Source organism: Diadema antillarum, unplaced genomic scaffold (assembly GCF_040938485.1).
Source record: "Diadema antillarum isolate AM-2024a unplaced genomic scaffold, OU_Dant_1.0 scf00000038, whole genome shotgun sequence".
Lineage (NCBI taxonomy): Eukaryota > Metazoa > Echinodermata > Echinoidea > Diadematoida > Diadematidae > Diadema > Diadema antillarum.
The window spans coordinates 2,158,869-2,173,033 of NW_027270927.1; the positions used below are offsets into that span (position 1 = coordinate 2,158,869).

The window sequence follows — 14,165 nt, forward strand, 5'->3', positions numbered from 1 at the left end:
GTAACGCTTGCTATACACGAGAGAAGTAATGTTAGGACTTAGGTGTAATTCGATTTTGCTAAATTTAGGTAATTTAGAGCGAATAGTTCGCCTCATTTCACTCGGTAGTGTAGCCCAGTGAAGAATCGAACACCATTGCGCATAGTCCCATGCATACATTTTCGTTCTGTACGCGCAATGCCATAATAGAGGGTGGTCGGTTTCTGTGTACACGGTTGATGTGTTGGACATCTACTATACTCATCCACTGTATGGAATATAGAGGAACAAAAGACACTTTTTCTCAATTTCTATTCCCTGATGGTGACGATTTCTGATGTCCAGCAATTTTCTCTTTATGCCAATTATGGTATGAACATTTTCCTCATTTTCTTTTTATGGGAAGTGACATTTGTAAAATTGATCATGCCTGTATGATATGTACATAGGTGATAGAAGAAGGCTTAAACCTGCAAGCCTCGGGTAGTGAAAGCGCCATGATGGGACGAGTGTTGGACAGTCAGCAGCCAGCTCCTGCCCAGGGTATTACGGAGAGAGAGGAAAGAGACCTCCGAAAATTCACCAAATTTCTTGCCCTCAAGGTATACAAAATCTCTTCCCTGTTTCAGTGTAGACTTCTACAAATTATACTTTGGTGGATAAGATCCATGCAATGACTAGCATATTATTGCATAACATGTCCATGATCATTGTTAGTGAACATAATGTATCAGGATTTTTAGCATGCAATATTTCTAAATTAGACATGAAATCATATGATGAGCTCTCCCAAAGAAAGGTAGATTTTTCTTTGTGGCTATTACATGCACAAATACTTAGGTGTTCAGCAAATGTCAATTTTTCATTGGATTCAATTGATTTCAAGCATTTGTATTGAAAAGTCAGGTTATAAATTGTAGGAAACAAAATATTTCAGTCTGACTGTTAGGTTGCATGACTAACGTCAAATTTAGCTGTCAGAAGCATCGTTGGTACTTTGCGGACTTTGAGAGGAAGATTTGTAATTTCAAAACTGAAATTAGTGATCAATTCTAGAGACATAATGTAGACATATTGGTCATAAATTTGGACTTTTTTGGATGAGTTCAACAGAGGCAGAATTGCATTTTTGAAGGTAGAATTCTGTGTGACAACTTGTAGGGTGCAACATTTTAAATCTAATTAAAGAACTTGATTATTTTTATATGAACCACACAAGTAAAATAAATCACACTTTAAACAGTGCCATAATTAAGCGCCAATTGGCCACTACTCCCCAATCTAAAATTGTGCAGCTTCTATAGTGTTGATTGAACAAATAGTACCCAAAGATGACCAGCCATTTTTGCACACATATCTGTTCTGATCACACCATTAGAAAAAAAAAAAATGTAAATGATGCCATATGGAGAATAAATCAATCAAATCAAATCAAATCAAATCCCTCTGGCAGGCAATACAAGTCATCGTGCAGGCAAGGACGGGCGAGAAGATCGAGACCAGGTCAAAGTCCAACACAGATGGCACGGACTGGGTGAGTTCACACTCTTACAACCCTCCTGAGGATGTCATCCTGTTCTGGATAAGAAGTCACACGTGTGTCTTCCTCCTCTCTTCCTGTACCTATGGAAGTTGACAATGGTTTTGTCTTTCCTGACTTCATCCTACGCAGAATGAAGCAGTGTTTTAGTTAACTGCACACAGCACTATTGCTTCAGGACCGCACTGTCTAGTAGGGCTCTGCCCTAATGAGCCATAAAGTAACTCCATGTTAAAGCCATAATTTACCACTTGCAGGTGAAACAAAAACCTAGCATTAGTGCTTTAAAATAGTTTTACAATGTGAGTTAGGGATAGAAACAACCACTGTAAAAACTTGAATCCATATAATCGATGTGAGGTATTGTTAAATACACAAAATGTAAGCAGTGGTTGTGATAAAAATGTTTCCAGACTAAACCGTATTTCCTTATATTTTAGGCTTTACTGTGAAAATCTTTAAATTTGGTAGGATTTTTGTGATACAACAGACCCACACATATGCGTCAAATGTGATATCTTGAAAATTTTTTAAATCACCGCTCCCAATGGTAAACAGGACCTTTAAAGTATTGGGTCAGAACAGACAGTTCCTGATGTTTTGAGTCTGTCATTTAGATGAAATCTTGTCTGACTGAAAGAATCAACTGAAAGGAATCAATTAGTGACATTTTAGATTTGTTTATAAATTCAACAAAGTTTTTGTACATTTACATGTAGAAGCAAGATCTCATACCTTATTTTTTGTGCCTATTACAAGCTTTTTTTTAGTGACATGGAAACTCTTCAATTACAACTTTTGCAAAATCATTATTTTTGTACAAACTTTGTAGAATAATGCTATTTTCACTAGTCTTTTGATATTAGACCTTTTCATGCATTATTGTCGAGGAGACTAAGGGATTTCCTGCGGCGTCTGTCCGTCCGTCGTCCGTCCATAACGCTACAAAAACTTGAATAACTCTCTACTGAGGACTTCAATTTCAATCAAACTTAGAGGGGAGAGTAAATACAAAGTTACACATTCTACCAAACATGAAGGTCACCTCAAGGTCAAAGGTCACAGGCAAGGGTCAATGAACTTTAGGGCCCAATGTTAAGTTTTTACAGCACGTGTTGATTATGGCTCATAACTTTTTATCCACATGTCTGTTTTTGACTAAACTTGGATGGTAGATGTCCCTTGGGGAGTTGAAGGTCACCACAAGGTCAAAGGTGACAGACAGGGGTCAACAAACTTTTAGGGCCCAATGTTAAGTTTTTACGGCACGTTTTGATTATGGCTCAAAATTTTTTATCCACATGTCTGTTTTTGACTAAACTTGGATGGTAGATGTCCTTTAGGAGTTCAAGGTCACCACCAGGTCAAAGCTTACAGACAGGGATCAACAAACTTTTGGGGCCCAATGTTAAGTTTTTACTGCCCGTTTTGATTATGGCTCAAAACTTTGATCCCTATGTCCATTTGTGACCAAACTTGGATGGTAGATGTCCCTTGGGGAGTTGAAGTGCATCACAAGGTCAAAGGTCACAGACGGGTCAACAAACTTTTAGGGCCCAATGTTACGTTTTTACAGCGCGTTTCGATTATGGCTCATAACTTTTGATCCGTATGTCCGTTTGTGACCAAACTTGGTTGGTAAATGACCCTTGGGGAGTTGGAGGTCACCACAAGGTCAAAGGTCATAGGCAGGGTCAATGAACTTCCGGGAGTTTATTAACATTATTTTCAAAAACATTAATTTCTTCTACGCGAATGGGCGAGACACATTTTGACACTTGCCTTGTATGTACTTTTTGTAGCTGTAATGTGTCAAGCTACATTCATTAGCATTTATTATAGTATTCACAAATTCTCCCAATCTTGGCATTGATGTACAATTAGCACAATCAGTCATTGTAGAAATAATGCAATGGAGAATAGAATGATTCGGCCTACAAAATGTACATAATCTGTATTCATTGATACCTGGTTGTTAGACTTTTGTAGTCAGAAATTAGCAGTTAACCCAAGAGAAGAACCAATACTTTCTAGAGTCACCTGGCTCCCTCCTCCATTCCACAATAGTGCTTGAAATTGTGAGTCAAAAACCTTTTTGTGTGTGTGTTATGTTATAGTTCAATCTGGCTATCCCAGAGAAGGCGGCCGTCAAGACGCACGCCAAGAAGTTACTGGCCAGTGACATCCCCAGGGTGGGGCATCCACTCAATGTGGAGATTACCTTGGAGACTGCAGAGGTAAGATCCCAGTCAGTGGACCCTGGCACTGGTTGAAACCTCTTCCTTGAAGAAATCTACTCTGGGAACTTTGCTTTTGTACTTGTTGCTGCACAGTGTTTTGGCATGATTCTTATGATGAGGTCAATCTTCTTCATCAACATTGCTCTATGCATTTTCACCTGGATTTGACAGGACTTTGTAAGGAATTAGTGTTATCTGCAGGTCTGTAGGCCTACAAGATGAATTCTGTTGAGTTGAGTTGAACTGACTTTAATAGAATGAGTTAAGTAGATAAGAGTTGAGTTGAGTTGAGTTGAACTGTGTTGTGTGGAGATAAGTTGAGTTGAAATAATGTATGGAAATGAGTTGAGTTGTTGAGTTAACTTGCGTTAGCTGAAGTGAACTGAGTTGAGATAAGTTGAGTTGAGGTGAGTTACTTTGAAATGAGTTGAGTTGAGTGTAGTTGAAATGAGATGAAATATGTTGAGTTTGAACATTTGGTTGAATCAAGCTGGTTCAGTTAGATTAATTTTGCTGTGAGTTATTGAATGAAGCAATGTTTATTCAAATACATGAAATTCTTCCATCAAGATGCTTTTATTGCAACTGATTGACAAATTTCCCTACATTTACGTAAATAAGCACTGAATTGATCAGTGTTTTAGTAGTAGCCATGATGAAAGAAATCATGGGCGTACATACTCGAGCAGGATTCGAAGAGATGACGGCTGTCTGGAGATCAGAAGCCATGTTTATTTGTTTTGTCTGCTTTTTCTCCTGTATGCCACCCCCCCCCCAATTTCTTCAGGGAGACAAGATGATCCTTGAGACTTGGAGTCTCATGGTCAGTGATGCGTGTGACCCTAACACCAAGATCCATTACACCGTCTACAACCGCATGGGTCTGCTCCTCAAATCCCTGATCTGTATCGCCAGGGTGACGCCCGCCTACCGCATCTCGCGCCGGCAGGCCCTGGGCGATTACCGCGTCCTCTCTCGAGTCTTCTTCGGCGAAACCAAGCAGTCATATCTTGGTGAAAGTGAGTTTTTCTTCAGATTTTTTTTTATTTTTTATCCAGCATATTTTATCATCAATGATGTGTGGTAATGATTTTAGAAATGCTAGGTGTGTAGACAAACTCCTCATTGTCTGAAAGAAAGAACAGAGCATTTTTATTTGGCTTGCTCATTCATATGATAACAGACAGTCAATTAGATTTTGAGGATGTTATGGCTGAAAACATGAGCAAGTACAAATCATTTAACCAATCAAAGATGACAAACGAGGCAATCTGATAAATGATGTCCTAAGGCTAGTATAGATGAAATACTAGTACATTGAACAGATACAGTATCACATGTTGGGGTTTATTTTTTACACCTAGGGTTGTCAAACATTGTAAATGTTGAACTTTCCTGTTGATGCTTACTCAATTCTATTTTATGTAGGTTCCAGTACCATCCAAATTGGCAGCGTGCCGACTCCCATGGGAACAATCTCCATGAATGTGGCATACAGGACAAAGTTGACGCTATCAGCGGGAAGGTATTAAAGGATACTCACTTTATACTCAGGAGACAGTCTGGATGTTTCAGCCAATGTTTGGATGCCAAAAATGCTCTGTAAACCCCTTCAGAATGCTTAGCGGCTGACATTTGTACATTGTCCCAAATAACCTTTTAAAGTTAAAATGTTCAACTTCATTTTTATGCCAAAGCAGGCAAAGTCTGATCAAATTTGATCAGTCAGTATGAAAGCAGAGGATTATATTTCAGTCTTGGTCTCAATTAAAGCATTTGATTGATATGTTTATATGTCCATACATGTCTATATGTGATATGTTTGTGTTTTTCATTCCCAAGACAAATTTCGAGAAGTCGCGGAGGACCGATACCGGTCAAAGATGACCACTACAGCTCCAGTCCAGTTCGCAAGGGCCTCACCCCTGCCACACCAATCAAGCTTGTCACTGGGTGAGTCTATTCCCCTTTAATAGTAAGGGATAGAGGGAATCTCCAATCTTATTTGTTTGATTTGACTTGAAGTGAAAAAGAGAAACTATTAAAGTCAAACAGGCAGAACAAGAATGAAACTTGATTAGAGACACAACAAAATAATAACATGTTATGGAATGAAAATTGATAAATGCACATGCAAAAAAAAAAGAAAAAAAATGAATGTTGCTGAATGTCAAAGTTGTTTGCATTTACACATACACTGTAATTCAGTGTGTGGCACAGTCGTGTGTAAGTCGGTCAGGTGATGATCATGTCAAAACTTTTTCATCTGGTGTAAAGGACATTTATACAATTTTCCTTTTGATTGCATTATATCAGAAATAAAAGTAAAGCTTAGTGTGCGCAAGCTTTTGTCAGAGGCCTTCTTGTTGTAGTAATTGCCAAGAGAAGCTAGATGAGGTTGTCACGTTTGAAAGTATTAGGCTGCCAGGGACAGGCAAGCTTTTATATTTCATAAGAGTGTTCTCATTATCTCTCTCTCAAAAAAGTTGGAAACCCGAAGCCCCATCTCAACCGAAACTATACTATCTCTTTAATTCTCTCTCTTTCTCCTTCTGACTTGGCCTGACCCCACAGCATCGAGGATTCCAGCGCCACTCTGGAAGGCTCCCAGGATTATGTGATCAGCTCCTTCTCAACCACGCCCCCGGACAACTACGCCTTCCCCGTTAGGAACGAGCAGGCCACGCCCAGTCCAGTGAGGGGGCGGGGCTCGTCGGAAGACAGGGGTAAAACACCAAGGTGAGGGGTTCTTTGGTTATGGTGAGGTGAAGTACACTGATTGGTTGGATGTCAAAGATAAAAGTGATATTCTAAAGTTTAGAAATTTCTTTAAATGCTATCAGCACTATAGTTCCATGGTATTGCTTTTACACCTGTACTTGTAGATATCATCATTGTGACATTGTGCTGTTTTTGAAAAGGATACAAAACATAATTTTGGTTCAATATGTACAGAAGAATAAATTCCCTCCTTGAAGGATATGCCATATTGTGATATCTTTGAATATATTATTATTTTAATAAGTCACAAGGTTATTATGAGCTTCATAGAATAACACGAAATGATAGCGCTAACATCCGATATGATATGCTGTAAAATGAAGAGATTTAAAGGAAGCGACATTAGAGATGTGTCCAGAGTCTCAAAACTTTCAGAAAGTATAGTGCTTTGTAGAAAAAGGATTCTCTGTGATATAAAACATCTGGAAGATTACAGAAATCATTTGATGAGAGTATGATATGCAAATACAAGGGGAAAAGTGCATCATCAAGTATTCATTGAGGGGAGAGCAGTTGAATTTATGTTAGTAATTGGCATTGATACAGAAAGATGTTTGCTCTTTGCTTTCTGTATTTACCGACAACAAGGCTGCAGTGCTATGTAGTCTTCATCCTGATTTTGGCGACTGTGATAAAAAAAGAAAATTGTAGGTTTTTATTCTGATCAAATTTTCATTTAAACATACAGTATAGCTTCCTGTACATGAAGATTGATTGAAAGATTGATTAATACATTGGATGATTAACTGACCTAAAGACTGATAAATTTGTTGGATGTCACAAAGTTGCTCATTGGCACATTGCATAGTCCCATACAGGATTCCATGTGTTGGTTTAAGTAGGTCATTCGCCTGGGTTGGACAGACCTTGATTTAGGCCATACCCAGAATTTACTGCTTTATTTCTGCTAACAACAGTGTGGCCGTATTGGTGCCATATAGGCCATAGTATTTGCTGTAGCATGTTGCTTTACCTATTGAATAAGAACAAAGTAAATACAAATACATTGATGACTGAATTGGACTTATTTTTTCTTACTCTGAGTTAACCTAAAGCATATATCTTAAACGCACTTCATTTTTATGTCTTTCTTCTTGTATTTCTTGCTATTGTATAGCACCACCATTCCGGCAGCCTTTGACTCACCCAACAGACTGGGACCTTTCGCCAGCCCAAAGAATGTGGCTGAAGCTGTAAGTTCCATTCGCACCAGGCCCCACAAGTACAACAAAATAAAATTCATAGTCACATTTAGAGTAACTGGAGCCCATGGCTAGACGTATAGCAAAACAATTTTTCAATCACTTGGAATTTTTATGCCTCCGCCACGAAGTGATGCCGGAGGCATTATGTTTTCGGGTTGTCTGTCCGTCCGTCCGTAATGAATTTTGTGGACAGTGTAACTAAAAAACCTTTCGAGGTATACTAATGAAACTTGGCATGAATGTGTATCAGGGGGTGAAGTTGTGCCTTTCAACTTTTGGTTGCACTTGCTCAAGATCAAAGGTCAAGGGGTCAGGGTCAAATATATAAAATTTCACTATTTCCACCATATCTATGCAATGCCTGGAGATATTTTCTTGAAACTTAGTGTATACATGTATTACCAATTAAGATTCACTGGTGAAAGTTTGGGGTCATGAGGTCAAAGGTCAAAAGGTCAAGTTAAAATATTAAAACTTCACTTTTTTTCTCCGTACCTTGTAAATTGTTCAAGGTATCTTCATGGAACATAGTATATATACATGTACTGACAAATCTAGACAATTTAGGGTTCATGGGGTCAAAGGTCAGTGGTCAAAGGTCAAGGGCAACACATCAAAATGTTATTATTTCCATCATGTTTATGCAATGCCAGCAGGATTATTCTTTTTTACACTTGGTGTATGCATGTATAACCTAATAGAGATTCTCTGGAAAGTTTTGGGTTTTTTTAATTGCCTCAAAGGTCAAAAGGTCAAAGATCAAGTGAAAGTGCTGAACTAACTTTTTCCTCCATATCTCGGAAGTGGCTCGTGTTATCTTGAAACTTACTACATATCTATGCATGTTCTGCCTGACAGTGATTATCTTATGAATTTTAGGGTCAAAGGCCAGATGAAAATGGTAACAATTCACTATTCAATACAGAAATAGCACTTTTTCTCCATACTCAGAAAATTACTCAATGCATAAACGTATGAATGGGTCAAAGTCAAGTTACAGTCCTTAAAAATCCCCAAATACATGCTCTCCTATTCATCCAATTAAACCTCGTTCAAGGAAGGTGAACATTCAGCACATTTGTGACAAACTTGTCATTTTAATATTTTGCCAATTTTGTGAAAATGTAATCACACATTGTCCACATGTACTATCTAGACCTATTAGGAGAATCATGCATTATGGCGGAGGCATACCAGTCGCCATAGCGACATTTCTAGTTATTCTTAGTATAGGGCTTCTCAGATGCCACAGACTGTAGAGAGAAGCTCAGGTTGGAAAAGTTCATTTTCTTTCATTTCACTTGCGCTGAAACAGTCATTTGTTTTTATACATTATGTATCGTGGGCAGAAATGGGCATGGATTGACTGTATTGCATAGATAGCATGTACTCTAAAGCAAGATGATGTTGATTTTGGTACGCTAGTCTATGTATAATGAGTATGTCTTTTATTTTTTGTAAGCATTGTTTTACAACTATATGCCAAAGCAGCACAAATGGCAGATGTTTTCCCCATCAAGTTTTATTTTTATACATTTCCGTAATTTTCAAAAGTGTTTAATGCTGTCTTTGTCTATGTAGAGAACAAATGAGTACCAACAAAGCAAGTGAGTTGTCTCCCAATGTTTTATCTCTTGATGTTTCCGCACTTTTCTCTTCCTTCTCATCGCAGGAGAATCTAATCTCTGAGGACATCCCCTTTGGCTCTCTGTTGCAAGAAGTTGGGAGCAGCACGGCTGAAAAGTTTATCCTTGCGTCAGGAGAAGATGTAAGCTGACACCATAATGATCCATAGTCTACCGTAAAACAAGGAATGTTCGCGTGCATCTTAATTTCACGAGAGCCAAGATTCGCAAAATAAAATGCTTACGAAAGTTCTTAGCTACATTATATGCATTTAATGTTTTATAGCTCCAATTCGCGAAAATTTCATGCCACGAATATTTCATGTTTTACGGTATTTGGTCCTCACGTCTCGCACTGCACATACACGCAAACTCGTGAACCTTTCAATCTACTGACAACTACGTACTTTAAAAAGTTCTTACTGAGAGTATTCTTGTTTGGAGCAAGATACAGCTGTATTATGATCATTGATTGTATTTTATAGGCAAGATATTGATTTTGATGCGTCATTGGGGTTGTGTCCAGCTCCTACATGACAAGAAATAAGACTTGCCAGTGTCAAGGCAATATTTAAATTTATGGGAAACTTCAGTATTGTTTGTTTGTTGTTGTTTGTTTATTTTACATTTTTTCAAAACTGCTATGAGGCTTCTCTGAAGTCAAAGACATTTGAAGAGTTTGTTTGCAAAAACCGATAAGTCCATATTTGCCAAATGGAGATATTTGCGATAAAAGGTCAGGAAAAATAAAGAGAATAATAAGAAAAATTTTGCTTCTTTTGACCATAACTTCAAACAAACTCTTCATTTTATGTTTAATACTTAGAGTGATGATTTTCCATGAAATATGCAGTGATATGCAGGAGTCTGTGAATTGTTTAACCATTTTAGAAGACTTTGTGTTTCTATGTGCATTCCTGTGTCCAGGTCACACCAAGTGACGTCGACCAGCCTGACTCTCAGAATCTCAACACGTCGCAGCAGTCCAACAAGTCTAGTCAGCCATCGGACAGTGATGACTTTGTCATGGTGGACTTGGTAATAGAGATGGTTGTAAATCAAATCCACCAACTTCCTACATGTAGAAAGAATGATCTGAAATCATCCATCACTTTCCCAAAAGCTCTTTGATCCCTGATGATGACTTTAGAGTGCAATTTGACACAAAGTTGGAGTTGGCTTTAATGAATAGTAAAACAGAATTGATGAACAAAATGGTAAAGGCTTCCTGATAATTAGACCGAAAAGAAGATAGTCATGGAACATTAGTGCTTCCATATGTTCACGAATTACAGTAGTAATTTTTGAGTCGGAAATGGTAATGACAGCACTACCTTCTGAGTTTCCCATGTAACTGTACAGAAATCTTTACTAAATTTCCTTTCCAGACATGATATAATGAGCTGTACCCTTTTCCTTCAAATTTCATTCTTGTAATACACCTCGTAACAATAACTACGTACGTGGAGAAAGAAGTAAAAGTTTCAATTGTTGAGTATTAGACTGGAATAAGGTTTTGACTGGCCTTTTGTTAAACCAACTTGAGAAACTTGACAAACCTTTCGTAAGGTATCAACAAGCACAGATGTAGATAAATATGTTCTGAAGAAGATTTTGTCATTTTCATGATATTTCTGTCATTTGATTTTTAAAATTGGAAGATATTCCATTTTACACTCATTTGCAGAATCCGGCGTTTGCCAAACATGACTCCAGCAGTGACCTTGTGGCGTTCTGCTGCCAGTTCCAGCAAGCCCCGCCCCTAGAGCTCTTTGATGATCAGCCAACCCTGGGGGAAACTTTGGTAAGTCTCTATTCCTAGGTATAACCACCCCCTGAAATGAAAAGGTTATCTTTAAAACACCAACACATTCTATTTTCTCCCCCAAAATTGTAATGTTGTATTACCCTCCTACAAATTGTAAACTTTCAGTGGTAGGCTGCACGTAACAACCACTTTGCCGTGCCAAATACCTCTGAAAAGGAATCATTAATATTTCCGTTGACATCTTCTCAAAAAGTACTGTATACGCCATATATTTCGCGAGTCTAAATTTTCGCGAATTGGGAATTCCCAACGATTTTGCGAGTGGTTAAATTCGCAGTCGTGGAGTCCTGTACTGAACGGAGAAATGTACACGTGTACATCACATCCGCATCGGGATCAGAGTCAATATTTTTGCATGTCTTTAATTCGCGAATAGCACCTGACTTGCAAAATTCACAAAATATTTGGTGTGTACAGTATCCAATGCCTTTCAGGGAATGCTACACAGTTCTAGATACAATCATCTTCATGTGAAAACATTTCAAACTGAGAGAAAATTATGTTCTGATTTCTGTTACCAACATGGTTAGTTGTTGCTATTAAAATCTCATAATTTACCAGAGGGTCCTGCCATTATCTTATCCTAGTGTTGCCAGATACCCATTTATACTTCGTAGAATTGATGAGGAAAAACGTCTTGTCCAAGGAGGTCAGTATTTAACGAGATTCAAACTCTGGACCTCTACTTTAAATTCAAGTGCCGCATGCACTATGCTACAGTGCCCCACAGTTGTTCTACTCTGTGTTTTAAATTTGAAAATGAATTAAACCAACCTTTACCTTACTTACCCAATAACTGTTTTTCAAATTGCATAATTGTGTAATATCTGTTCTCATTGTTTGTAGATCAACCTTCCCCAGCGGTTGGCCGAGTTCAAGGAGAACGAGTCCAAATTTGACGCGTTTGTCGCCGGGTTGCAGCGAGATGTGGAAGAGAGCAGCGACTGAAAGGGAAGATGAACCCTTTGTGTGTTTTTAGTGCTGATTGACACAGGAAACCCCATCACGCAGTACACACTGTCCAAAGTACCTGGCACATAAAGGGTTAACCGATTCCTGGATGTTGGAATGCGTGGATTGGAACTGTAGCTCCAGGAAACTAACTGAGACTCTTCTTGGCTTGAATGGAGGAAACCTTGCGAGTTTTGGAAATTGTTCTTCTTCAGCGCCAAGAACAGGAAGAATGGACCATGTGTGAGGTCATCGTCACTAGGGAAGAGTCTGACAATATATTGCAAAATTGCAATTTCATTGTTAATTTTGTATTTCATGTGATGTAGACTGCCAAGAGAGAAAATTGTGAAGCTCAGTCCTTTTCAAAGGTAACTGGTGAGCCCGAAGTGAAATAAGGTACATGTATCTTATTCAAATTCATGAAATTCTTGTATCGACGCAAGAATTTATGAATTTGAATAATTATGCAGTACCCACTGCATGCCATAATTAAGGATTAGAACCAGTGCTGGCTGTTGGGTAGAAGCTTGGTAATCTAGTGGATAAAATACTGTAAAAGTGGATATTTTCGCGCGACTAATTTTTCGCGCTTGGCCGCGTAAGAAGAGTTTCGCGTGTTTTTAATTCCGCGGAATCAAGACATCAACAACTGGGACATATGGCACTCAAAAATATTTGCGTGCTTTTATTTTCGCGCTAGCTTGCAGTTGCGCGAAATGCACGAAAATTTCAACACTGCGAAAATTTCCACTTTTACAGTACCTGTTCAGTGATCAGGGGGTCACAGGTTCGAATCCTGCCTGAGTATGTATGCCCATGATTTTGTTACCATGACTACTACTAAAACACTGATTAATTCGGTGCTTATTTACGAGGTACAACATGTTACAGTGAAAACTGCTAGAATTGTTTTGTTTGTTTCTTCAATGCAGGTCAACAAACAAGAAACATGAGACAAATACTTGGTTTTAGAGAGATTTTTGTTGTAGTGAGCAAGATCTGATTGGTCCACTGATTGCACTTGAATAGAGTTAAAGGGATGGTACAGTTTCGATTGACATGGTTCTTCAGGTTTCCAACGTTTTTTGATGATAACTTTTTGAGATAATGAGAAACCTCATACGAAATATGGAAAAAAAAACCCATACAATTCTAAGAGGAATTCAGAGTTTATGTGATGAAAATTGGTGTAGAAGTGGCTGAGATATCCATAACAAAGCAATCCTAATAAAAGGTGAGACCCACCTTTTATTAGGATTGCTTTGTTTTGCTTTGTTTGTGGATATCTCAGCCATTTCAAAACCAATTTTTGTCCCCGCCGAACGAGTTCGAGCAGGGGACTATGAAACGGGCTCCGTACGTGTGTGTGTCCGTGTGTCCGTCCGTGTGTCCGTCCGTCCGTCCGTCCGTCCGTCCGTCCGTGTGTCCGTGTGTGCGTCCGTGTGTGATCAAAATCTTCAATTTGCTACTTCTCTGTCATTTATGAGCCAATTTTGATTCTGTTTGCTTTATATGATAGCACTACATGGGAGCTTTGAAACTTCTACACAGAATTTCAGTCGTGACCTTTGACCTTGACCTTTGACCTATATTGTACATTTTGCTACAAAATGCTACTCCTTCGCCATTTCTAACCCGATTTCGATTCCGTTTGCTTTATGTGATGGCACTAGGTGAGGGCTTCAAAACTTCTACACAGAATTTTGACCTTTGACTTCTTTGACCTTTGACCTTGATTTTTGACCTGTATTGTACATTTTGCTACAAAATGCTACTCCTTCGCCATTTCTAACCCGATTTCGATTCCGTTTGCTTTATGTGATGGCACTAGGTGAGGGCTTCAAAACTTCTACACAGAATTTTGACCTTTGACTTCTTTGACCTTTGACCTTGATTTTTTGACCTATATTGTACATTTTGCTACAAAATGCTACTCCTTCGCCATTTCTAACCCGATTTCGATTCCGTTTGCTTTATGTGATGGCACTAGGTGAGGGCTTCAAAACTTCTACA

General features: G+C 38.5%; 1 protein-coding gene across 1 annotated transcript; it reads left to right on the forward strand.

Annotated features, from left to right (window-relative positions):
* Positions 1-476: 476 nt before the first annotated feature.
* Positions 477-12,687, forward strand: LOC139710196 (autophagy-related protein 13-like). Its single transcript, XM_071622131.1, has 12 exons — positions 477-581; positions 1,433-1,513; positions 3,637-3,756; positions 4,547-4,778; positions 5,188-5,284; positions 5,602-5,712; positions 6,334-6,498; positions 7,658-7,733; positions 9,418-9,513; positions 10,298-10,408; positions 11,058-11,174; positions 12,045-12,687. Exons 1-12 carry the CDS (start codon positions 477-479, stop codon positions 12,144-12,146), a joined length of 1,413 nt encoding a protein of 470 aa, XP_071478232.1. The 3' UTR covers positions 12,147-12,687.
* The last annotated feature ends 1,478 nt before the right edge of the window (positions 12,688-14,165 follow it).